Genomic DNA, 27,979 nt, shown 5'->3' with positions numbered 1-27,979 from the left:
ACCATGGCAAAGTCTGCAAAACAAGACTTGATACTTTATTCTGCACCGAAAAAAAGAAGAAAAAAAAGATTACACTTGAAATCCAGCAATGACACCAACTCACCCATACTGAATATCAACAAAAATGATTTAAATTAAAATAACATCAAGTGTGCTATGCTAGATAATAGCGAACCACTCTTGGTTTCGCAGCATTATCCCAGAATGATAATACTGGTTTTATTCAGCGCTTCACTGAGTGACACTTAAGGGCATACATGGGCAACTGGCGGCCCAGGGGCCACATGCGGCCCCCACCTTCACTTAATGTGGCCCGCAGGTTGATACCGGAATACTGATATATTATTGATTTCTGCTGTCAATTCCAAACATGACCTGCTTTAATTCCGTCCGTCTATATAATATAGACTGACGTAATGACTAGTATAGTAGTATTAAAATGTATTTGTTTATGTCCAATGTATTTGTATTTAGGTACATAAAGTTAACCTGACTATATAACTAAATGTGTTTGAAATTAAATAAAAGTTTTACATTTCGGGATTCCAAATAAAATCTACAAGCTCAAAACACACCGCAGCGCGATGCGTTTTTAGCTTGTAGATCTGCAATTTTTGCTTCTTTTGTATGGGATACTAGAATGACAAAGTAGGACGTAGCAATATGAAATGTGGCCCTCTGGAGTGAAGGATGGAAATGTAGTGGCCCTCGCCATCATCAAAGTTGCCCGTGAAGTGCATATTGTGGTAATGGCTTAAACACATTGTCATCTACAGTGTACCTACCTACCTACCTACCTACCTAACTCAAGACCATAATAATGAAATAAAACACATGTGGTTTACAATTAAATGCACTTAGAAGCAGCATGTGAAAATAAAATAAGACCCATAATAATTAAATAAACAGCCCTTTGTTTACAGTGCACTTAAAGCAGCATATATACGGTATGAATAAAATAACAGTGATTAAAGCACTAAAGGACTTTCATCAACATCTGGTCTGGGAATGATTGGCTTAATAAAACAATAAGCAGCATTATTGTGAGATTCAACAGTTTCAGTTGAAAGAGAGTTAGAACAGTCAATCTCACAGCAATGTATAAAATGTTTGGGAGTGTTTGGGAGTTTGGTTGGTTTTGGCAAATGATTGTACATCATTAACACATCGGGTGCCCACGTGGTGTCTACAAGTAAATTTCTTTGATGTCGCTGGAGGCCCACGACGCGTTTGACGCGTTTTACAGTAAACTATACTGTACTGTAGCTACTGCACTTGGCTGCCGCGGTGATGAAACAAACTCCATTTCCCAACATGCAGCGCGCAATTACGTCACCCGGACGCGCTGTGTGTCTCGTTGACTTCCTGTCTAACGGCTGCACAAAAACGTGGTTTTCTCCTAATCTAGCTTTTAAATCACTTTCATTTCAAAACGGCAGCCTCTTCTACCTGCCATAACACAAACAATGTGGCTTAGAAATGATAAAAAACGGTCCTGACTGAAAGAAAAGATTTTCGCGAAATAAACAGGACATACTCCGATTACATTTACTCGGATTACTTTTCTCGCCAGTACTCTCGCCGGTAGGTAGAATGACGCGTTGCCATGGGCACCAGCAACACACACACGTCATACATCCGGGCACTCGATGTGTTAATATGTGTTGTTTACAACAGAGTTCTGTGGCACGTTAAAGGGATAGTTCATCCCCCAAATTTCTATCAATTACTCACCCCATGGAGCCTTGAATTCAAACACAGGGGGTAAAAAGTCTCGACTTCTGACCACATGAACCCTTGGTTCCCTATTCTGGGGCAAACTTTCCGCGCGCCGGGAATCAGCAGCTCTACAAGCTCACAACACATCTCAGCGCAGCAGTTTGTGAGCTTGCATGTAGCTCATTTACATTTAGTGAAGAGATTTGGTGCAGAAAAAAGGACAGGGACCAAGTATAGACACTCCTGGAGGATGAAGTGTATACTGTAAGTGGGTTCAAGTGGTTAAAGGAGAACAGAATAATTCAAGACGAATACAAAATCGTAATAAAATAAAAGCTTTCAACGTAGATATTCTGGACAAGCAAACAAAGACAAATCGTTTCAGGTCCATTGTCATATTTAGCCAGAAACAAAATCTGACAATTGGAATATTTAGACAATCATGTCTCTGTCATTGGTCACCGTTTATCAGCTTCTTCATATTGGCAGGTTGTTAAATAAAGCTTAGATTAAATGAATGCAATATTAAGGGTCAATCAATAGCAAAGAGCAGGTCTTTCGCTGCTTTTGTGCACAGTGGCATGGCTTTGTGACATGTTTAGGTGAGTCGTGCACAACCTGCCAATATATTGCCCTTGAAATGTTCTTACAGATTCACAATTAGAAGTCATTTCTGTAAGTCAAGAGATTACAGTTAAACGTTAAAGATCTTAAAACCTAAGTTTGAACTTGTATGCACTATGCAGCCAGTCCTCCCTTCCCTAAAACCTTGCTCAATAACCATTTTGTTATTGAGAACGTTGGTGGGCGACTCAAGATGCCAAAGTTGAGTTAGTCTCCAGTACAACATAATTGCGTCCGTTTAACATCAAGCAGGCTTTGTTTAAATGAAAAGTGTGGAAAAAACCTTTTTTCCCCCAGGCATACCAAAAGGGAAAGGATAACAATGATCTCTAAGCCAACTAGCTTGTGATACATTTCAAATGTTTCTTTCTCTTTTTTCAATATAACAGATGTCCCAAAAGAATGTGATGGATGAGAAATGACCCATGTGAAATAAACAGAAGGCAGAGAATTGGACAAATGGCTGTATATAAAAACAAAGGAAAAAAACATACTCTAGTATAAAAGCATAAAAGAGTTGTGTATACAGTGGTCCCCAGTCACCCTCCTGTGAGGGACTTTCTTTTCCTTTTGGGTGGGTCTACAATCAACCATTAGAGAGACCGCTGGATGTCTCTAATGTGGTTGGACTGCAGCAGGTGTAAGGACATCACGGTATCATGCATGGAGGCAGGAAACCCTTCAATATCCTTTGTCCTTTAAACCTCCACTTAGGCCTAGGCCAGACGGAGCTGGATATTTCATATATCCCGGTTTTTCAGATATCCACATAGAAAAATATCTAGGTCCACACGACAAAGATATCTAGGTCTAGAATAATCGGAGTCCCCAGACCTCCACTATAGGGTGACACGCACACACACAGTAAAGTCTTCAGAGATATCCAAGTTCCATGTCTACACAGATCCAGTGAATCGGATATTTTTTCAATGTCTCCACTTATTTATCCGGTTTCAAAAATATCCAGCTTCGCGGCCAAAATATCCAGCTCCGTGAAGCCGCCGATTTGTGTATAAAAGAAAAATTGTGAAAATAGCCAATCTACAAGCTCACTTACGCAATGCTACGTTACGTGGCGTGAGCGTGTAGATTAGCTTATTTTCACAAAGGTTTCAACTATAAAAACCAAGGATCTGGGGCTTATAAGTGGCTAATTAAACCAAACGTTGATGCGGTGGCTTTCCTCTGCGGCCGGGTTTCTCTGCTGGTCAAAGCTGTGTCCGTCAGTGAAGTAGGCGTCCTCCACGTCCCTGGCCTCCTGGGGACCCCAAGTGTCCCAGCAGTCTTCCCCGCGGCGGTCCTCCTCCTCGGCCACTCTTCGTTCTACGCCAAAGTGTTCGCGTTTGTGATGCGGCGCGTGATAGGACTCCTGCTGCTCGGCGAAAGTATCTGCGTCTCCGCCGAAGAGTTGTTCGTGCTGCGACTCCCGTTCCTCGGCGTGTAGGGCTGTCACGATTATGACATTTCACATGGCGATTAATTGTCACTCAAATAACTGCGATTAACGACTTAATTGTGGTTTTGTCGTTGACAATCACATTTCTGTTTGGCTTTAAGGCTTTGGAGTTGCACATGGCAGATATGACGCATAACCTAAATATACAAAAGAATTACTCACATATTTGACAACTTTATACTTAAAAAATAACATTGATAGTGGAAATAGCCGATCTACAAGCTAACAACGCGTCGCGATGCGACGCGTTGTGAGCTTGTAGATCGGCTATTTCCACTATTTTTGAAAAAGTTTGAATACATAACATTTTTCAACATGGAAACAATTATGACGATCAGGACAAAATAACCGCGATTACGTCAAGTGACTGCGATTAGACGATTACGTAAGAATTGTGACGGGCCTATCGGCGAGCCTACCCGGGCGCGCCACGAAGAGGAGGTCGTGCCGTTCCTCGGCGAAGAAGTCGTCGTGCCGCCGATCGACGAAGAGAGGGCTGGAGATGAACTCCTCCTGGTGGCGGTGGCCGGGCTGGGGAAGCGGGGGCTCCGGTGAGGGGCTGGGGGGGGCCGGGGGGAGCGGCGGCACCACGGGGAGGGCGTCCAGACTGAAGGAGGTCCTCTGCAGGACCAGAGGCCCGTAGTTCAGCGGGAGGCTTACCTTGAACACCGGATCCTTCTCCTCCTCCTCCTCCTTCTTCTTCCTCCTCTTCCGTCCCTGCCTCGTCGACGGCTCGCCGGCGCGCTTCCGCGTCCCCGCCGCGCCCGGAGCCTCTGCGGCGGCGGCGGCGCTCGGCCCTGCAGAGAAATAGAACGGAACGGAAAGGCGATTTGAACGCTGAAAAGGTTAAGCCATAGACCAGGGGTCTTCAACGTTTTCAGGCCAAGGACCCCTTAGATGAAGCAGGGACCCCCACAACCTGTTCATAGATTCCATATAGTTTCATCGTTTGACAGCAAAATCATCAGTGTATTATGGATTCATGTCAATTTGTGTTTTCAGATATTAACCACTTGAACCGTCAATACTTAATAAACTTGACCTTTCACTCTGTACTTAGTCTGCTCTTTTTCTCCTCTACACCAAACCTCTTTGCCAAGAATAGCCGATCTACAAGCTCACAACGCCTCGCAGCGCAAGGCGTTGTGAGCTTGCAGCTCTGCTATTGTTGGCTAAAGTTCTCAGAATATGGATGCTAGGGTTCAGGTTAATATAAAAAAGGAGAAAAAAGTTTCTATAAAACAAGATTTGGAGGACCCCCTGTAGTAACTCTGAGGACCCCCTAGGGGTCCCGGACCCCCTGTTGAAGACCCCTGGGTTAAGCCATTAAGACCTGGAACGAACTTTAACCATTATTTAATACTTTAGCTGTTGAACAATAGTAGATATACAAGCTCACAGTGTGGTACCGAGTGCACGCTGCAAGCTTGTAGATCTACCATTTTGGAAAAGAAATTGAAATATTTTGCAAATCTTTGAATATATATTTTTAAAAGCAAACATTTGCAACTCAAATCTCTGCTTCTGGGGGTCACTGGGACAACATATTTTGAGATGGGGGCCCGCGGCCAAATACACTGATTTCTAAGAAGGATTTCGAAGACGTTTATAAAATTGGGTCAAAATATTCAAAGACTTGCACAGATTTTATCGATTTTTCAAAAATAGCAGATCTACAATTCCCATGAGCTTTTATATCTGCAATTTGTTCAATAGCAAACGCATAAAATAATGCGTTCCATGTCTAAATGGGTTAAAAGGCAACAGTGAAGTGGCAAAAAACTGGCTTAGAGGCCTTGGAAGAAGTCAAAATGACAAGAGAGAAAAGATACAGCAAAACATCACGCGCAGCCTACTCGGATACGCATTGTTATTGCCGGGGAAAGATAAGCCAGGGAAGTCTGGTTCAAAAAGAGATAAAAGAGAGGTTATTCACGAAGCTGGCTGGGTCACAGTGACCGTGGTGAAATGTGTTTTCCCCCCCAAACATCCTGGCCTAAACTCAACTTGGATTGAGCAATACAGTGGGCAGATGTGGACAGAAAGGCAGAGAGGTAGCGCAGTCGTGCACCAAGTGTGAGGAGTATAGAATTGACTGACAAGAGGGAAGAGGGAAGACTTTGACAGAGATGATCTTTGCCTGCTTCTGCTATGCTATTTGTAAACCTGAGCAACTTCAACTAGTCGGGGGCGTGAGGGATATGTCGTGCTAATCAGTCTAAAAGTGCCAAATTTTGCAAAGATGTAGCCCAGGGCATGCTCTAATGCAGGGGTCGTCAACGTTTTCAGGCCAAGGACCCCTTAGTTGAGAGAGAGATGAAGCAGGGACCCCCACAACCTGTTCATAGATTCCATATACAGTAGTTTCATTGTTTGACAGCACGATCATCAGTGTGTTTTGGATTCATGTCAATTTGTGTTTTCAGATATTTAACCACTTGAACCGTCAATACTTAATAAACTTGACCTTTCACTCTGTACATAGTCTGCTCTTTTCCCCCTCTACACCAAACCTCTTGCCGAAAATAGCAGATCTACAAGCTCACAACGCCTCGCGCTGCGAGGCGTTGTGAGCTTGTAGATCTGCTATCTTTGGCTAAAGTTCTCAGAATATGGATTCTAGGGTTCAAGTGGTTAATATAAAAAAAGGTTTCTATCACACAAAGATTTGGAGGACCTCCTAGGGACCCTTGCTCTAATGATTTAGCTAGGGCGCCCGAGCCGCCGACCTTCGGGGTCTCCACAGCCACAGCTACCAAAAACATTCCTTGGGCTATAAATGGCCCCAGAAAACGCCCACAAAACTTTGAAAAGTGATGACTCATCACTTTTCACCACTAAACCATCGTTTTCTGGGGCCATTTTTAGCCCAAGGAATATTTTTTGTGCAAAACAAATGCTTGCAATGGATTCAGCATCATGACAAACCCCTAGTTAGAACCCTCACATCCTACTTAAAGCTGGGTATTTTCCTCCTGTATAGAAAGTCGATGGGAGCCCAACTTGATTTGGCCGCTGTGGTGACCCCGAAGGTCGCCGACTCGGGCGCCCTAGCTAAATCATTAGAGCATGCCCTGGGCTACATCTGTACAACATGTGGCGCTTTTAGACTGATGCACGAAATGACCATGTTATCTCCCTAACGCCCGACATTGGTATAAAGAAGCAGAGTGCGTGAATCATCACTCTCAGTGCATTTCTCAGCATTCCTACAATTCCCATGATGCATTACTTCCCGGAAACCCATACCGTCTATGGCTGCCATTACATCAACCTGTTCACACAGGATTATTCTCTTGTCGCGTTGCTCGTTGATGAGGACATGATTTACGATTCCTTCGTCGATTTTGGATTTACAACCTGAGAGTGAGAATGAGTATAACAAGAACAACGTCACAACAACCAAGGTAGCAGCTAAAAAACAGTGACTGAAGTGTTGTCGTTTTCACATTAGAGATAGGATTTATGGTTCTTTGAAGTGAGCTGGATCTCTGGGATCCGTTCCTTTCAAAGAGCTGTTCAAAAGACTCGTTTTAGTTACTTATCACTTTGTAGATTTTGATTATAATTACAAATCACTTCAACCCTACATACATTTTGTCCATATATACATTTTGGCCATTTGAAAATAGCCGATCTACAAGTTCACAATGTGTCGCAGTAGATTTTTTTTTTTTTCCTACATTTTCTTCATTGGAAAACTTGAGTACTTTCTACTATTGGTACGTGCATTTTGATACCAATACTTTCGTACTTTTACTCAAGTACATTTTAATTCCAAACTTCTAATTGTGGCAGAGTATTTCTACATTGCAGTATTGATACTTTTACATAAGTAAATGTAACTGTTCATTTAGAAAGGAACGGCTCCCTATACTGCAAACCGGATCCCATCGTTCATTTCAAAGAGCCGTTCAAAAGACTTGATTTGTTCGCGAACGTCCCACCTCTATTTCACATTCATACACATTTTACCCTTGTGGGATTTTCAGCATAACTTTGGTGGTGTTTCACACACACCTCTCCAGCACCAGAGGCTGCTAATAGAGCATTAGCCATACCACAAATACACAGTGACAATATAGTCACCCTGCAAAATCATAAAACGTGCGCACCCAGTCGAGTGCTCCGGTCATTTTATTTGGCTATAGTCTCTTTTGAAGTGCCGAGGTCATTTTCCTTCTCATACAGTGATGACGTGGCGATAAAGTGTCACACACCTTGTAAAGACCGCTGTGTCCTCGGCTTGTTAGCCGGCGTCCACGCATTGCCATCCCCCAACGTCCTTATACCTGAAACAAAGACCTTATACCTGAAACAAAGACCGCAAATAACGGGAGAAAGAGAGAAAACATGGAAGGATATGAACCTAGAACAGTGGTTCTCAACCTTTTCAGACTGCGACCCCCAAAATAATCATATTTTAACTGGGGACCCCCCCCCACCCTGACGAGCACTAAGATAACACAGGTCTATTGTGAAAATAGCCGATCTACATGCTCACAACGGCAAGCGCCTTGTGAGCATGTAGATCTGCTATTGTCACAATTTCTGCCTCTAATATTTGACAATTTGTCCAATGTTTCATTTGTCATTTTAGAGGTATTAAAAAGTCCTTAAATTGTCACTTTAGAAATGTGCAGATACCCTCTATAGCCTACACCTAAACTTTATGTTGGTTTGTTTACCGTTTGAGTGATGAAACAATGTTGCACATTAAGTTAATCATTTGGGGACCCCCCAAAATAATTTTGCCGACGAGGGGTCCCGACCCACAGATTGAGAACCACTGACCTAGAAAACAGCTTACAGGTTAAGAGCGAGAGGAAGAAGTGGTTGTTTGTTCTGTGAAAGAAAAATGACTGATTGTGAAAGAGGAGGTTAGAATATGAAAGATGGCTGCTGACTGATGCAACGAAAACAGACCGCAACAACCACACAGACGAAACAGGAAGGATCGAGTAGAGAAATGAGGAGGGAAGAACAGAGAATGAAGGAAGTGATGCTAAACTATTGCCAAACGACAGACACACAGAGGTCAAAAGGAGAGGGAGAGGATTAGGGATGTCACAATTGTTAAATAATCGTCTAAATGCAATTATTTGACATAATCACAATTATTTTGAGATAATCGTCATAATCGTTTACATGTTGAAAAATGTTTATACATGTTCAAACATTTTAAAAATAGTGGATTATAGCAGATCTACAAGCTCGCAACGCGTCGCGATGCGACATGTTGTGAGCTTGTAGCTTAGGGGGGTGGGTATTGCCAGCAATCTCACGATAGATATGTGTCACGATAGAGAGGCCACAATATGATATATATCGATATATAGGTTGACGTGTTAAAACACAAAAGAAAATATACATAATATATTTTTTATTACAATTACAAAATAATTGCTAAATTACTTTTTGTTTACTTAGTTAATATCAAATATCTGATGAAGCAGAATCAAGAATAGGCCTACAGTATTTAATTAATTATTAGAAGAGAGTGAGGATTTGTGGCTACTAATACAGTAGCTGCTGCACTGGCCTGTTGCCAAATCGGTTTATTATAAGTAGATCTTCTTTCTGTAAAGTAGACTGTAAAATTTGGGGGTCCTTGATCTTGGCATGAAAATGGTTGAGAACCACTGTTCTAAAACAATATTAGACAATAAAGTTTGACTGACATGCCCTAGTTGCTTATTTTTGGCTTATGTTTATAGACCTGTTTGCTTGTTTCTATCGCAAAAGAGAAACTGGCAACAACCCCACTGGCTGGCTAGCATAATCATGGCTCGGCTGCGTCTCTGTGTTCGGTTCTGTGATGATGAGCCGTGCTCCTTCACTGGGACGGTGGATATAAAACTTCTGTACAGTAACATCCATCAAAACACAACGAACAAAGAACTATCGCGACGCAACCGCAATTTAGCTCATGTGGTTAAAACGACACGTTGCGCGAGTCAGCACGACGCAGTCGTTTACAATGCGATGCAAATGGCAGCTTTTTTATTTAATTTTTTTATGTCAATGCGCAGGTTTCAGCTGTTTTTTTTATGTCGTCTAACTGCCGACTCCCTGGTTTTCACATCTGAAATGCTTCCATTCTTTAGCTTTTAACTGGCTGTGGATGTGGCTTCCATGTTGCTTGCTGGCCGGGCCAGTCACCAGCTCAGCTGTGGGTGTTGTGTTGTTGTAACCCGCAGAATTCACGCCGTATAGAATCTATCGATAGAGCAACCTCTGTATCGATTCACATATCGTCTGGAGTTTATATCGATATATCGCCAAATCGATTAATCGAACCCACCCCTGTTGTAGATCGTCTATTTCCACTATCAATGTTCTTTTTAAAGTGAAAAGCAGTCAAATATGTCCTTCATTTCTTTGTATATTTGGGATATGTGTCATATCTGCCATGTGCAACTACAAAGCCTACAAGCCCAACAGAAATGTAATTGCCAACGACAAAAACACAATTAAATCGTTAATCGCAATTATTTGAGTGACCATTAATCGTCATATAAAATGTCATAATCATGACAGTCCTAGAGGGGATTAAAATTGCTGCACTTACATCAGCGGACGGACGCTCCTCGTGAACACAGGATGGAAGAGGAGGAGCAGAGGGATTTAAAAAGGAGAGAAAAAGGAGAAGAGGGAGGAAAAGAGGAGAGAAGAAGGAGAAGAGGGAGGAAAAGAGGAGAGAAGAAGGAGAAGAGGGAGGAAAAGAGGAGAGAATCAGGATTAGAGAGGACAGCCCATGCCGTTGTTCACTTACACCAGTGGTAACTGTTGACGGCCAGCTGGATGCACAGGGACGTCGGCAACCACTTCACCTAGGAGACATGATATGGTCATGGTGTGAACATATCATTTTTCGGCCGGAGTCGTCGCGGACCACCGCCGCGGACCACCGGAGCGGCGCCGCAAACCACCGCGACCGATATTAATCCGTGGAGGGGTAGAACGCATGGTAGGACGTAATTTTCTGGCCAGGATTTGGGGATTAAGAGGTTAAAATCCTTCACCATGGTAAACACTGTAGCTGAGCGGAGGCGCTTCCTGAAGACCAGAGCAGATAAGCTGTGATTGGCCGGTAGTGTATCATGTGTGTATGATCTGCGATGTGATTGGTCAACGTATACACAACGTATACAGATGATGCAGATTACGTCATTTTGCCGCGAAATCCCGCCCCTGTCACTGCTAAGAAGAAAACATATAAAGAGAAGGCTTCAGAAGCTGAAAATAACGGAGTGGGTGTTCTAAAACTTTAGCGATTTAACAGTTAGGACAATTTTAAGATTTGTTTTATAAAAAAAGTTACATGGTATAACTTTAAAAAAGGAGATCTCTTAATCTGATTAATATCACCGTTATGTACAGTCTGGAGTCGATCCTCGATTGCTATAAGACGAGTGCATACAGAAATAACCCGGAAACAAAACAGACTCCTCCATCCGGGTTCAATTCTTCTACTGCAAAACTATCTTTCCTCTGGTTCTGTCTCTCCACAGCGCCACATGCTCCCTTCCACACACTGTGTAGTGGTGCCTGGGCGGCGCTACAACAACAGGGTGGGAAATGTTTCGAGTCGCTTAGACAGAGGACAGCCTCAGTGTGCTCCACATGCACGCGCGTGATCACCGTTGGAAAACACGCTAAACACAATGAAAGTAAACGCCGGCAGAAGTTATAGGATGAATTCATAAATCGCTGGCACGAAATGTGTTAATAGTTAAATCATAAAATAATGGTTAAAGTAGTTCATCAAATCTAGAGTTACACAATTGTGTTCCGAGTCTTAACCCATTTAGGCCTGAACACAATATGACGCAATATTAAAGCATAAATGCTTTAAATATAAAAGAAATAGCAGATATACAAGCTCACAGCGCGGCACCGAGTGCCGCGCTGCGAGCTTGTAGATCTGCTATTTTTGAAAAATCGTGAAAATTTGAATTTTGACCCGATTCTGAAGTGTCTTTTGAGTCCTTCTAAAGTTTTTTTGAAAAACCTATGTTTCTATGTCAGCAATCTGGCCAGCCATCGTCAAAGAAAAGGTCCTTTTCACTTAACTGGAGCTCAGTTAGTCTGTTATTGAGACACTACTATGTCAGTGGTTCTCAAACCTTTTCATGTGAAGGACCCCAAAAATGATATGAATTTGGCCACGGACCCGTATCTCAAAATATTTAGTTCCAGGGACCACCCAGAAGCAAAATTTGAGTTACAAACGTTCGCTTTGAAAATACATATATTCAAAGATTTGCACACATTTTCACGACTTTTTCAAAAATAGCAGATCTACAAGCTCGCAGCGCGGCACTCGGTGCCGCGCTGTGAGCTTGTATATCTGCTATTTTTCAATAGTTAAAGCATAAAATATTGCGTCATAATGTGTTCAGGCCTAAATGGGTTAAAGTGTTAAAAAAGTGTGACAGATTTCTTCTCCCAACCCAGCAGGAGACCGATGGCGTGATGAAGACCATACCTTCACTTGTCCTCTGCCGCCCTGTCGCTCCACTCTCTGGGCCATGGAGAGGAGACACTGCCTGTCACGGCTTCTCACTGCGCCCTCGCACTCAGGGTGCCTTTCCACCTGCACACACATTATTTCAGTGCACCCAAATCACAAATAGACTCAAAAGTATCCAAGTCTAAATCAAAAGGACAATAAGATAGTGGCTAGATAATATTTGCTTCTGGGGGGGGGGTCCCTGGAACAACATATTTTGAGATGGGGGTCCGCGGCCAAATACATGTCATTTTGGGGGTCCTTCACATGAAAATGTTTGAGAACCACTGACATAGAAACACGTGTTTTACCAAAAAAAAGCTTGAGGATTTAGAAGACACTTATAGAATCTGGTCAAAATTCAAATGTTCACGATTTTTCAAAAATAGCAGATCTACAAGCTTGTAGATCTGCTATTTTTTTAATAGTTAAAGCATAAAATAATAATACGCAATAATGCGTACCCTGGGGCGACCTGATGGCCGAGCGGTTAGGGTGCGTACCACACAGGATCTAATGCCTGACAGTTGAGACACCGGTTTGATTACGGACGATTTGTGGCCAACGCCAATCCCATTCTCTCTTCCAGTTTCCCATTTTCCTCTCAGCGACTATCAGGCTTCACATCTAAACTGATAGGAGTACAGCTTGTGCGTTTCTCCCTTAGGCGTCTTACTGGTACTAATGGTGGTGAACTATTGGTAAACAGAACACACGGACCATGTAGTTGTAGTAGTGGGAGGTACTAATAGTGGTGAACTATTGGTAAACAGAACACACGGACCATGTAGTTGTAGTAGTGGGAGGAAGTGGTGAGGTGGTGGATGACTCCGTCATGGAGGGTCTTCACTCGACAGGAGTGACACAGGAAACAGTGCGGGTGGCCGTCCTCTTCTCCCCTGCACTCCACCACACGGCCCAGACCTGGGGGAAAACACACGTTATGAGAGACACACATGCACAATATAGTTAACTCATTGACTGCCAAGGCCCGAGTTTCCCGAGTTATTACAGTAGTCCCAGGCTGCCAGAGCCCGAGTTTCCCGAGTTGGAAGCCATTTTGAAAAAAAATTTTTTTTTTTTTTTTTTTTCAATTTTTTTTTTAATAAAAAAATTTCTAAAAATGCCTCAAATGTATTAGGCATGATCGCAATTGTTAAATTGCATGTGTAGCCCCATAACAAACAAACACATCTTTCAAAATGTCAAAAATGGCTGTTTTTTTCAAACAAAAAAAAGCGGATTTTTTTGTTTGAAAGCTGTTAAAAAGTACTACACATGATGCATATATGGTGCATGGGCGTGCACGATCCGTGCACTAAAAATTGATCCGTGCACTAGAAATCTAGGATAGTGGCAGTCTGGTACTTGGGGGCCATCTTGAAATGGCATTCAATGAGTTAACTTATTGACATTCTTATTTTGGACATGTCATTATAGGAGACATGTTTTTAAAAAAAAAAAAAGTCGGTATTGGGAAATGTACAACTGAAAAGGTTCACAGCATTATAAATCTAATCGTATATTGTATAAGCCTAGTACTAGAGCAGGAGACTGTTATTTAAATTCCTGATGAGAACCTTCTGCCCCATTAATCGTCTAATTGCAAGTATTTGACAACATCACAATTATTTTTGTCATAATTGTCATAATCGTTTCCATGTTGAAAATTATTCATATATGTGACCGAGGCTGGAGAAAAGGTCCATATATAGGCATTGGTCTTTTTACCTTGAACTTCAAGGTTCAAGGTAATTTTAATGTGAATACTAGGGCATTAACGACTTGTGATTTTTGCAAGTCGACTCGACTCAGTAAAAAGTTGAGTTGAAGTCGACTTTATCGTTTGATGACGTCATCACATCACACACGAAACCCCGATTATTTTGAGGGGTCCCCAGATGATTAACTTAATGTGCAACATTGTTTTCTCACTCAACTGTAAACAAACCAACATAACATTTAAGTACAAATTAAACATTGTCCAAATTGTCAAATATATAGAGGCAGAAATAGTGAAAATAGCAGATCTACATGCTCACAACGCGGCGTTGTGAGCATGTAGATCGGCTATTTTCACAATTTCGTACCAAATGTAATGTAGCACTGTAATATTGGATCATTCAGTTCTTGACAATAAGCAATCCTACTGTTTGAATGCTGTACAGACGCACACATGGAGCAAAAATAATGATAGAAAAAAATACAAAGGATTTCTTTTTTTTCAACTTCGACTTTCTCTGGTGGGAGTCGACTTGTGTAATGAGGTCGACTGAGTCGACTTATCGACTTTTTCGTTAACGCCCTAGTGAATACATGTGTAAAACTCACCGATGATCGGCTCTGTGCCTGTATAGCCATGGAGAAAGACGTTGCTGGGCTCGTATTGGCCAGCAGGGGGCTTGAGTGGCATCTGATTGGTCCCGGACAACATGGCCGAATTGTCCAACTGCACCGTGGCTACCGTAGGGGGCGGGGCAGGAGACCTGGTCATCTCAACCGACGGCTTCCGTGATTGGGTGAAATCAACCGACGGCTCCTGTGATTGGGTGAGTGCAGCGGGGGAATAGGCCGATTGGACGGAAGAGTACAGCTGGGCCCATCGTCCATCTTTGACGGCGTGTAAAAAGGATATCGCTGTGGAGAAAGAGAGATCGTTCATGTTAGATATCAAGTTATCAATTAACCACTCACGGCCTGTTTTATACATTTTATACTTTGCTGCACAATTAGCCCTATTCACGCCCCGCCCACTCAGCAACTTCCTGGTGCTGACGTCATGCTTTGAAGGGGAAACCCTTCTATTATGCCCATAGAGTTAAAAAGTACTACACATATGGTGCATGATCTAGGCATGGGCGTGCACGATCCGTGCACTAAAAATTGATCCGTGCACTAGAAATTTAGGAAGGTGGCAGTGTTTGTTTTGTCTGACTTTGAAGGCTTATATCTCATGAATGCCTGAACGGATTTCCAAGCGGATTTTTTTGTTTGAAAGCTGTTAAAAAGTACTACACATATGGTGCATATATGGTGCATGGGCGTGCACGATCCGTGCACTAAAAATGTATCCGTGCACTAGAAATTTAGGAGCGTGGCATCCTGGTACTTGGCGGCCATCTTGAAAAGGGCATTCAATGAGTTAACAGAGAAATCTCAAATTTAATGCAATTTCCGAATAGTAAAGTATAAAATACGGCTCGAATGATCAAGAACACAAGATAGTAAAAGGCACAAAAAAGGCTAAAAGGTAAAAGGCTTTAAGTCTGTGTTAACTCTATGGGCTTTCTGCAGGGTTTACCCTTCAAAGCTGACGTCAGCACCAGGAAGTTGCTGAGAAATTTGTTGAGTGGGCGGGGCGTGAATAGGGTCCATAGTTCTGCTTAGAAATAGTGAGAATAGCAGATCTACAAGCATCATTTTGACTATTTTGAAATGTTTTAAAAATCATTTCTTGCCTAATTCGACTAGTTTGATGAATTGTTGCACCCCTAACCTAGCCTCTCTGTGCGCATGAAAAACATGATCAGAATCACAGGAACATCACAGGATCTACATGAGACATACAGTACAGTACAGTACAGTACAGTACCTTCATCCTTGTGTAAGACAGGATTATGTTTTAAAAATCATTTTAGGAGAAACTTCTCATACCGCACATACTGTTATAGATACTAGTAAGACGCCTCAGGGTGACATGCGACCTCGCCCTAAATCACGCCAATTATTGGCCATCTGGCCAGTGATGTATATCGGACCAGTTACCCATTTATGGAGACCCCTGGTACGCATATATGGAAATCCATGTACTGTATATGGAGATATGCTGTGAGAGCCCAAACATGCTTACTCAGTTATTCGTTATGTGAAAGTCCTATGATGTCTCTATGAAATATGACATCATACCCTTTTATGCCCATACATGGAGATCCCCGTCTGTAGAATCAGCCAAACAGATATGCGCTGTTTTGGCCATATATGGATTCTGTTAGTGTGGCATGTTGCCGATGTGGCCCCCATAAATGGGCATTCCCATATGAAGTCCTGTTAGATAATGGCGTAATATTGATTACATCAGGGAACTCCATATATGGGCATAAAAGGAACACCTGTGATGTCACAGTGATGTGTCAGGGGAACCACAGTGTCAGGCTTTATAGACAGAGATACGGACAAGCAGTGACGGTTCACATACTAAACTGAGACCTACGGTCGCAATAATACTTGTAATATCATTCAGTACTCATTAGGGATGGGAAGATATGAACATTTCATATCACGATTATTGTGACCAAAGAAATCACGATTTACAATATCGCAATAATCAAAGTATCCTTCTACCACTTTTTCTAGTCACGTGTTCAAATACTGGATTGTGATTGGCTTAAAACAGTAGTAAATGAGGCCACAATAGCCGGAATGTGTGAAATGCCCGGATGTACATGCAAATGAGGCACATTTCCGAGATCAATACGCGATGAACGCATCCGGGGACTTCAGGAGGGAGTCGGAACGCGACCGAGTATTTCCCGGTGAATCTGTGCGCAAAGGTGGGGGCCGATGGGCAAGGAGGGTTGCGAGCTTATGAGAAACAACTAAAATAAGACCTTAAAACCTGGCGAAAACAGTTGCGTGCATTAGCGCAAATGGAAAACATTCAATTAACTTCTGAAAAGCCTACACGGCCTTTAAACAGCGTGCATACGGTGCATTAGATGAGGATACATGAAATCATTAAATGGAAATCATTAAATTAACTTCTGAAAAGGCTTCTTCTAAGCCTACACTATATAGCCTACTAAAAACGAGTGAATCTTGCCACACGTGAATAATTGTGGTTCAGTGGTTGTAAACAATAACACAGACAATATAAAATCCTTAGTCTAGTTGTGGGAAGAAAAGGATATCATCATCATCATGGCCCCAAATAACTTTTAAATATCTTGCAATTGGAGACGAGTCTCTTACTAAATCGGCAAGAGTGCCTCTCATTTTCAATACATAAAGGCTAAGCTATAGAACCTCTCCATCATCAGCAATAGTCAGTGGTGGTGCGTGTCCCCCCACACTCCCAAGCCCCCACCTTTGCGCACAGATTCACCGGGAAATACTCGGTCGCAGTCGGAACACCTTTCCCCCCACCAACAAATGACGGTCGCAACTGTCCTATGTTTACTAACGTGCATGCTATAGTCGCCGATTTATTTGGATCCAATGCAATCCGCCAACTTTAAAGCCCCTTTTCTCTGAACCTATGCCTTTCTGGAAGCGAACAGCCTCTATTTACGGCCGGAACGGTACTTCTAACTGACGTTAGCTTAGCTGTAAGCTAGACGCATGGATTAGTATGGAGTTGGCGCCATCTGTTGGTGAGTAGAAGATGTTGTTTGTGGAACTATCTGCTGTCTCGCGGAAGTTTTATAGGCAATAATGATTGTAACTTAAGATCCTTGCAAGTTACAACTATGTGTTTTCTTTCATGTATACGGGAAAAAGTGGTAGAAAAGCTATTTACCACTCGGGGTCGGACATTATGCTCTCATAATGTCCTGAGTGAGGTTGTTATCGGACTCGGCTGGCGCCTCGTCCGATAACAACCTCACTGCGGACATTATGAGAGCATAATGTCCTCTCACTCGGGGTAAATTGCTTACCCAACATCCATTATCCTGGGGCGGAACATTTGCCAAAAAATAGCAGATCTACAAGCTCACAACGTGTCGCAACACAACGCGTTGTGAGCTTGTAGACCGGCTAATTTTTGGCAAAGAGATTTGGTAGAGAGTGAAAAAAAGTATGTATATTTTAAGTACGTTTTACAAATAGAGGGTTTAAATGGTACCGGATATGCAGCTCGGCAAATAAAAGGTGAATCAATCCCAGTGCATGACAGAGGAGGACAATTTCACAGTAAATATTTCACTTGTTGTGCGGGCAGCAGCTGAAACGCAGTCACTGGTTGGCCCCGATCAGAAAATTATTGGGGCCAATGTCTCATACTCGCTGCCTATACGCAGAAGTCCAGACCTCATACTGGGCAAGGAATGAGTGAGTGAGCGCAGTATGTGGGATGGCCCGCCAGGCTACGCGACCCTGGTCTTGAGCTAAACTTTTTTAATTTTATTTTATTTTTGGGGCTTTTTGCCTTAATTGACCAAGGGAGGTCCAGTAGACTGACAGGAAATGGGGAGAGAGATGGGGAGTGACATGCGGTAAACGTCGTCCGGATCAGGAATCGAACCGGCGACACCACGGCAACCATGCCTATGTGGCGGTGCCTATGTGGTATGCGCCTTGACCAGTAGGCCACCGGACGCCCCGTCTTGAGCTAAACTTGCCGAGTCCACAGACACTTTGTATGGCATAATAAAACATCTTGAATATCAACAACCTGTCTGTCTTGTGTCGAGTCTTTTCTCCGACAATATTGGACAATATTGAATATATGGATCTCTGTCTCACACCCACATAATAGTCTATGGCTTTTCCATAGCAGGGAGGCAATGGGTCCCATTTTTCTAATTCTAAAGGGATCTAACCCCGACCTCCCAATCTCGGGGCGGAAAAAGTGAAAATGTGTGCAAATCTTTGAATATACTGTATTTTCAAAGCGAACGTTTGTAACTCAAATTTTGCTTCGGGGTGGTCCCTGGAACTAGATATTTTGAGATCGGGCGATTTTTCTAAAATAGCAGATCTACAAGTTCACAGCGCGGCACTCGGTGCCGCGCTGTGAGCTTGTATATCTGCTATTTTTCAATAGTTAAAGCATAAAATAAATACAAAAGATGAGCCCTGACCTTCAGCCTCGCTGAGGGACGCCATCATGTCGTATGCCGCCTGCTCCATTTCCATCACCTTGAAACATCATGTTGACAAAGAAACAATAATGAATATACACACAAAACACATACAGGAATCGCTCATCTCTCATGTACACACAGGGCTGTCACGATTATGACATTTTACATGACGATTAATTATCACTCACATAATTGATTAACGATTTAATTGTGTTTTTGTCGTTGCCAACCACATTTCTGTTTGGCTTTTAGGCTTTGAACTTGACGTTGCACATGGTAGATATGACACATAACCTAAATATACAAAAAAATTACTGACATATTTGACAACTTTATACTTAACTGTTCTGCCGCCGTTGACGGTGAGGACTGTCATTGAAAGGGTTAATACCATGGCGCCGTTGACGGTGAGGACTGTGAATCTTACTGTATATACAGTAAAGATATTATTACTTACTTAATGTCGCTCCGGTCCCGCTCGCATCGGTAATGTCGGCGATTTGTTTACAACGCACGTTGGGCGTGCACGCGAAGTGAAGCTCCTCAATGTTAAGTCAATGGAGAGGCCCATAAAGAAACTTCATTTAAACAAAATAGCCATTTTGAGACATTTTGCAGCAGATCTAAATGTAAACAAGGCACAAGGCAGGGCGCAGCCATCTTGCCTCTTCTTGTCCCACACTGTCATGTGACTAGATGACGTAATCGTTGCCGTCAAGTGATAATCCAAAAAAACAAAAACAACCCCCTTCCAGCCCTTCAAAATAATAGCGGCGGCCTATGGAGGAAACCACGTGGCACCGAGGCACCAAGCAACCTTCAGATTAAGAGGCAGTAGATGTGTTAAAAAAGAACACTGAGCGATGCGACGCGTTGTGAGCTTGTAGATCGGCTATTTCGACTATGTTTTACTTTTAAAAAAAACATATGAACATTTTTCAACATGGAAACGATTATGACGATTATGAAAAATAATCTCGATTATGTAAAATAATTGCAATTAAACGATTATGTAATAATTGTGACAGCCACACACACACACACACATCCCCACCTGTACGTCCCCGGCTCCCTCTGTCCTCTCCAGAGCGCGGGCCATCTCCATCAGGGGCCAGGCCAGCTTGGACAGGTCCGGGATCTCCCATCCGCCCATAATGTACGGGTGCCAGACTTTCTGTGAGCAGAGAGAGAGACGGCATGGGTGATAGTGCATGCACAGATCCACTCTACCCCCGGTGCTGGACAAACGGCAATACAAAAAGAAAATAAGAGTCAACACTGGTTTATACTCAGCTCCACAGGCTTGTATTGCTTCAACGTTTCGATCCGTTTGGATCTTCTTCAGGAATGATATAGTGAGGGAAAGTTAGCCGAGTGGTGGACCAATCTGGGAACCAAATGCTTTCTAATAGCTTTCTTCACAAATGTGTTCATAAAGGTGTCTACTATCACCTCTGAACTTTGTCAAACCCAACTCCCTTGGGAAACTTTGTGGGAGCCAATCAAAGTCTCATTGACTTTACTATAGGAAAATGATACATTTCTTTTATTTTTCTAAAGGTTCAAACATATCAGAGACGCCCACTCCCTTCCTACCTTCCAAACCGCCCTGAAAGCCCAAATGTTTAGAATAGCCTTTCAGAGTTTACTTTGATTTCAACTTGTTATTTTTAGTGTTTCTTTCCCTGCTTTTGGTTCTTATCTTTTGCGTCCTCTCCCCTGGCCCCCCCTAGCACACATTTAACCCATTTAGTCCAAGAATTATTGAATGCTTTAACTATTGAAAAATAGCAGATATACAAGCTCATAGCAGATCTACAAGCTCATGTGAGCTTGTAGATCTGCTATTCTTGAAAAATCCAGATTTTTTTTGCAAGTCTTTGAATATATCCATTTAAAAGCGAACATTTGTAACTCAAATATTTGCTTCTGGGTGGTCCCTGGAACAACATATTTTGAGATGGGGGTGCGTGGCCAAATACCTGTAATTTTGGGGGTCCTTGACATGAAAAAGTTTGAGAACAGCATGATTTAGGAGAAGGATTTAGAAGGCGGGTCAAAGATCGTGTCAAAGATATTCAAAGACTTGCACACATTTTCACGACTTTTCAAAAATAGCAGATCTACAAGTTAAAGCATAAAATAATGGTTAAAGTGGTTAAAATCTAATGCGACTCGGGCGAGTTCTAGGTATTTGAGAGTTCGAGTACTCAGAAAAGCACTATATAAATCCCAGATATTATTATTATTGGTCTTTTGGTCCTGGCTGAACTCTATCTTAAGTCAAACTAATGAGCAGCCTGTGATTCCTACTTAGTCCTTGACCGAGTCCTTGAGAACAGAACACAGAGAGGAGTAAACCATTGAAGTGTCCTCCTGCTCTCCACAGGAAGAGATAAGGTGCTTTCACACAAGATAACATGTCTGTCTGCCAAGCATCTTCAGGGGAGTCAATTGGGTATGGCAGGGGTATGCAGCTGCCATACCCTGGGTCCAGGGGGGAAAATAAAAGTTACTTGTAAATATGTAAATATGTTGTTAAATTACAGTAAAATAGCTACACATGTTACAACATGATTTTATTATTAATTGTGGCAAGTTTACTAACATGCCAAGTTTAGCTGCACTTGAACAACCATTCCAGGCTGCCATATACAGCCCAAGAAACTGTAGAAACCTGGGTAAAAAACTGACAAAACTCGTTTTTTTAGACATTGTGAAAATAGCCGATCTACATGCTCACAACGCCTCGCAGCGCGAGGCGTTGTGAGCATGTAGATCTGCTATTTTCACAATAGAACCGTGTTATACAAAATGTAATGCCTCTTTTCCATGAGGACTCCCATCTTTGCCATACCCTAGCTTTTGCTGAACTGACGCCACTGAGCATCTTCATACTGTAACTACTCTGCTGTCTCTATGTTTTCGGGAGGCTTTTCATATTAAAAGCCTTGACACTTACCCATAATTTAGAGTAGCCACTAGCCAATTATTTCTACCCCTTTTTTCTCAGGGACGGCGGGCAGGGACGTTACCACTGTGCCAGCCGAGCTCACAATGACCCTGGAATCATGTGAGGAACAATTCAACAAAGACCTCGAGGAAAAGAAGAAACCGCAGGAAGGATCTCAGAGCAGGGGCTAAGCGGAACAGTAAGCATGCGTTGTAGGTGTTCTCTTGTTTACCACCCAAAGACGCTGGGTCTGTGACTACTAGGGATGGGACGATGTGAAGATTTCATATCACAAAAGAAATAAGAAATCGCGATTTACGATGTTATCGCGATAATCAAAATCCATTATCCTGGGGCGGAAGATTTGCCAAAGAATAGCAGATCTACAAGCTCACAACGCGTCACAAAGACATTTGATAGAGTGAAAGAAAGAAATTATACCTTTTACCAATAGAAGGTTTAAATGATACCAGATATGCAGCTCGGCCAATAAAAGGTGAATTGATCCCAGTGCATGACGGAGGACGATATCACGATAAATTAAGTCTCCACGATACGATTATCGCGAGTGTTTTTTATCACGATAAACGATGATATCGTGTATCGTCCCATCCCTAGTGACTACTGTACTTACGATGTAGTTGCATCTATGGAGGCTTCCCATGATGTGGCTGCGGATGTCGGCCTTGCCGACCCGACTGGAGCACGCCTCACACAGATACAACACCTCGTAGCCGCCGGTGCCCGCCTTCACGCATTCTGTCACACTGCTCAGACCTGAAACACACACGCGCACACGCACACACACACACACACACACACACACACACACACACACACACACACACACACACACACACACACACACACACACACACACACACACACACCAGTGTTGATTTCGTCGACTAAAACTATGACGAAAAATGTTTGTCAACTGCATTTTTTAATGCAGAATAAAAACGAAGCTGTGATGACTAAAACTAAGACTAAATATATTGACAATTTCGTCAACAAAATAAAAACTAGACTAAAACGTTAGGGAGGGAGTAGTGGAGAAGAGAGGCATTTCATGTTTGGTCATGTAAAATGTTTGGTCGTGTAAAATCAGCCATTACGATGCCATCAAGCCTGCCAAAATACAAATTTACAGTTGACTAAATCAACTGTAGATTGAGTCGCCTAAAATCGTATGATATTTAGTAAACTAAAATTAGACTAAAACTGAAACTTTTCAGGTGACTAAATTATGACTAAAACTAAAAGACATTTCATTCAAAAGACTATGACTAAAACTAAATCTAAATTTGCTGTCAAAAACAACACTGACACACACAGGTTTTAATGCAGATTTTGCACAGACACACTCATCCATGTGCCTTAACACTTTCTTTTTTTTGACACACACTAGGGTCAAGATTACAAATTTAAGTTGACGATTAATTGTCACACAAATAATTGCGATTTAATTGTGTTTTTTTGGCATTGAACATTAGAAAATATGAATACAGCTTTAAATGTTCTTGTTTTTTAGGCTTCATAATCACAAATTGCACGGGGCAGATATGTATGACAAATGACTCGAATGACATTTAATAATACTTCAAGATAATGTTAAAAAAAAAAGAGAAAAAAGCTGAAATACCTGATCTAGAAGCTTACAACACATGACGGAAGTGGCGTGTTCTGAAGCTTCTAGATCTACTAATTCCATGTTTGAAAATGTAATTTTGCCCCACTAACAAATGATGATCTCATGTGTATGTCCTGTATGTAATGCATTTATCGTATTGATTATCTCATTAGCCTGCATTTAGAACCTAACCATGCACTACCTAACTTGGTTTCTCTCATACATGTACTCGGACATACATAGCGTCGTTGTCGGGTGGAAACCTCTTATCTCCACGTTTCAAATGTGTACGTTCTTTCGCAAAGTAAAGTCCTGCTTCATCATACAAGGCCGTCGCACAAAAGTAGTGAAAACAGCAGATCTACTAGATCGGCTATTTTCACTAGTTTAGATCATTTTTGGAGCGGTGAAAGCGCTCCCAATAGACAGGTATGTCCGTGGGTATGTCCGTGGGTGGGTGGGTGGGTGGGTGGCTGGCTGGCCGTGTCCGTAGCCTGGCAATACCTTGAGTGGCCACACACAACACACTAGTTAAAGGAGGGGCGCTGTTGTGCAGGCACACACACACACAGCTTCTATGGCACTATTGTGCAGACTAGACACACACACACACACACACACACACACGGTATAGCTGCTCAGATTCACCGCTCCACTTCGAACCGAGGTTTGATTTTTAAAACGATAAATACAAAACTAACGCTTTTGGACATACAAGGTTTTCACCCGAAAACGACGATATGTTACATGAGTCCTGCCTGGTAATTAAGCACGGTACATTCATCATGATATGTCATGCATGTCCTCAATTTTCCTTGTATCACGCAGTATACAGTATAAGGGCTCAGATTGGGGCGTAAGAATTGTGACAGGCCTAAAGTACACACACACACACACACACACACACACACACACACACACACACACACACACACACATGAAATGTTTATTTATGCCCACATAAGTAGAAGTACACGAATGTACAAAGGACATAAACAATATCAGTGCATTTAGATAATTAGGAAAACAGACCGTTACAAAGTGCATGTAGGGCAGAACGTTGTTACATACAATACAAGTCGAACATAGCAGACAACAATCATGGATAAAGGAAACAACGCCTCCTCCAAATCGAGCGGCTTCCTATAATAGCTGATACAGAGCAGTACCTTGCTAACTGTTTGGCCCTCCTTTTGGAGAGGCCGGCCATTTGAAGGCCCCTCACAACCAACTTGTGTACGTGCCCTAGGCTCCCAAAGATAAAAACTATAAGTTTACATCTGTAGCCTAGCTGTGAGATGGTCTGCACTAGCTGATGATATTTTAACACTTTGGTTAAGAAGGCTTCCTCTAAGCTGTAATCAAAGGTACAGCCGACCTCGAGAATAAAGACCTCCCTGTGGGTTTCATTAACAACAATGACATCAGGGGTGTTAGCTGAGATGTTAGAGAACACAGAATCATCATTACACAGGTTAAACATGCTCGGCTTCACAGTAGAATGCTTATAAAGCATGATGGAGGACCTGAAGATGGAAGAGATATCTTTTGATATCAAATCCACTATTCTGTCATGCCTACATATGTAGAGTCCCCTGTATACATGGCAACCATTTAAGATATGGGACATGGTTTCAGCTATTTGTTCATGACCATGATGTATACAGTAAGGAGCATGATTGCCTGGAAACCAGATGGAGAGATTCAGTTTACTTGGTAAAACCTGCAACCTCGCTTTCAGGGTAAAGACAACAATGCATTCGTCTATGGCAACATTTTTGAACACAGAGTGAGATACAGAATGGTCCGCAGCAGGGAGACATGCAGTCTTGCCCTGCAGTCTCAGCTCAGTCCAGTGCTGACGCTGCCTTTGCTGTTGTGCCCATAGGAGGCGACCTCGGGCATTAGTCAGTGGCAGTTGGTGTTCTGCTCCACACACAGTCATAGTTGCTCTGACAGAGATACTGGGGTCAGATATAAAGTCCTCCGAGACAGCCAACGCCTCAGAGTTAGACCCTACCCACTCCAAGGTAACATCCGCCCAGCAACATAGATCATTTAAGTCCAGCCAGTCTGACCACACACCAAAGCCAGGAGAGCGACTGTCCAGCTTTCCACTAAGCTTCCTCTTGAAACCTAGGAAGCTAGGATCCGAGCCACAGGCCAGAGGGACCTTACGTCGTTTTAGGTCCAGAAAAAGAGAAGAGCGTGCAAGCTCTCTCACATACTGGTCATCATTGTTCAACATATTTAACAAATGGGAGAGCCTTGTAGCAATATATGTCCATTCAAAATTGGGAACACCGAGACCACCCTCACGTTTGCTGTGAAATAAGATGTCACGTGTTGTGTGTGTGTTAAGACCAGTCCATTGTCTCACTAAGTGTACAGTTTTGTCAGTCAGATCACATAGTGATTTTCGTGGAACATGCACATTGGAGAAAAGATGTTGCACCTTGGCCACTGCAATTACTCTGACTGCCTCCAGTTTCATGATTAGTGGCAGGGGTGATGTATGAATTAAATCCAGCCTGCTGGAGTACTCAGATATTAATTCATCCACCTGCTCTTTCCACTCCCCTGCAACATTAAACTTGTGCCCCAAATAACTGTAAGTCTCGTGACGTGAGTAGACTCTAATGGGCTTATTGCAAATTGTGAAATCTGTTTTTGTATCTGTTTTGGAGTGATACCAGCGGTTTCCCCCACTCCGCCTCTCATAAAGTACTGCACATTTCGATTCTTTTACCTCTAAACCAGACCACTCCAGAAAGGAGTCGGTTTTGGAGAGCATGCTCTTTATTACTGCTCCATGAAGAGAGGCAACTTGAACGTCATCTGCATACCCCTGAACGGGGTTAGGGGAAATGACATTGACAGGGGCACACAAACAGAGCCACTTGAGCCACTGGTTCAGTGCTAACACGAAGTTAACAGCGCTCCACACACACACACACACACACACACACACACACACACACACACACACACACACACACACACACACACACACACACACACACACACACACACACACACACACACACACACACACACACACACACACACACACACACACATTTCAGGCCATGGCTACACAGAGCTGGATATTTCTGAAGCTAGACATTTTTTTGTGCTGTTGGGGCTTGTAGCCACATGAAGCTGGATATTTCGGCCGCGAAGCTGGATATTTTTTAAACCGGATAAATAAGTGGAGAGATTGAAAAATATCCGATTCACTGGATCCGTGTAGACAGGGAACCCGGATATCTCTGAAGACTTTACTGTGTGTGTGCTAACCTAGTGGAGGTCTGGGGACTCACCAATGATGGGTTGCAGTCTGTTCTGGTTGTTCAGATAGACCTGTAGAGAGTGGAGGAGCAGACTGCTGCCTGACATTCCTGCAAGCACACAGACAGAGTAGAGTGGAGTTATGCTTAACCTGCAAGCACACACACACACAGCCAGGGGCGTCACAAGGGGGGGGAGTGGGACTGAGTTACCAGGGCCCAAGGTGGAGGGGCCTTCATTAATTTATACTTTAGCTATTGAAAAATAGCAGATATGCAAGCTCACAGGGCGGCACAGAGTGCCGCGCTGCAAGCTTTACTTGTAGATCTGATATTTTTGAAACGTCGTGAAAATGTGTGCAAATCTTTGAATATATGTATTTTTAAGCGAACATTTTGTAATTCAAATTTTGCTTCTGGGGGGTCCCTGGAACTAAATATTTTGAGATGGGGGCCCATGGCCAAATACATATAATGTTGGGGTCCTTCACATGAAAAGGTTGGAGCACCACTGACATAGAAACATAGGTTTTTCAACAACAAAAAAAATCATTTTTTTTCTAAAATAGCAGATATCTGCTATTTTTCAATAGTTAAAGCACAAAATAATGCGTTCCCAGTCTAAATGGCTTAAACCCCTCCCCCCATGAAGAACATTCATGGGTGGCCCCGCAGTGAATCCTTGTACCCAGGGCCCAGAATTTGCTGTGACAGACACCCCTGCACACAGACTGTGACAGTATAGTGGAGTTAAGATTAACCTGCAACCAGACCCTCCCTGACGTACCTGTGTTGGCCCGGGCAGGCTGCATGCTGCGGTGGAGCCTGCATGCGGTTGAGAGAGAGAGAGAGAGAGAGAGAGGGGAGAGAAAGACAGATAACAGACCGAGGTAACAGTAGAACAAGTTAACACTGCCAGAAATATCAAGGCCAGCCAGCCAGACCAACACAGATTCATGTAACAAAAGAAACTGTCAACCACCGTC

At 42.8% G+C, this 27,979-nt stretch overlaps 1 protein-coding gene across 1 annotated transcript; it reads right to left on the bottom strand.

Moving 5' to 3' along the window:
* Positions 1-48: 48 nt before the first annotated feature.
* Positions 49-27,979, bottom strand: LOC308293242 (uncharacterized protein). Its single transcript, XM_080735682.1, has 12 exons — positions 27,781-27,979; positions 27,027-27,104; positions 22,705-22,847; positions 20,172-20,291; positions 19,115-19,172; positions 14,646-14,951; positions 13,099-13,238; positions 12,291-12,398; positions 10,575-10,632; positions 8,020-8,091; positions 4,219-4,596; positions 49-3,789 (listed from the first exon to the last, which is right to left on the bottom strand). Exons 1-12 carry the CDS (start codon positions 27,803-27,805, stop codon positions 3,494-3,496), a joined length of 1,782 nt encoding a protein of 593 aa, XP_080591808.1. The 5' UTR covers positions 27,806-27,979; the 3' UTR covers positions 49-3,493.

This window comes from Nannobrachium achirus (genome assembly GCF_963921795.1).
Source record: "Nannobrachium achirus genome assembly, chromosome: 10".
NCBI classification, from domain to species: domain Eukaryota; kingdom Metazoa; phylum Chordata; class Actinopteri; order Myctophiformes; family Myctophidae; genus Nannobrachium; species Nannobrachium achirus.
The sequence above is the reverse complement of the archived record's forward strand: the minus strand, read 5'-3'. Positions and strand labels throughout refer to the sequence as shown.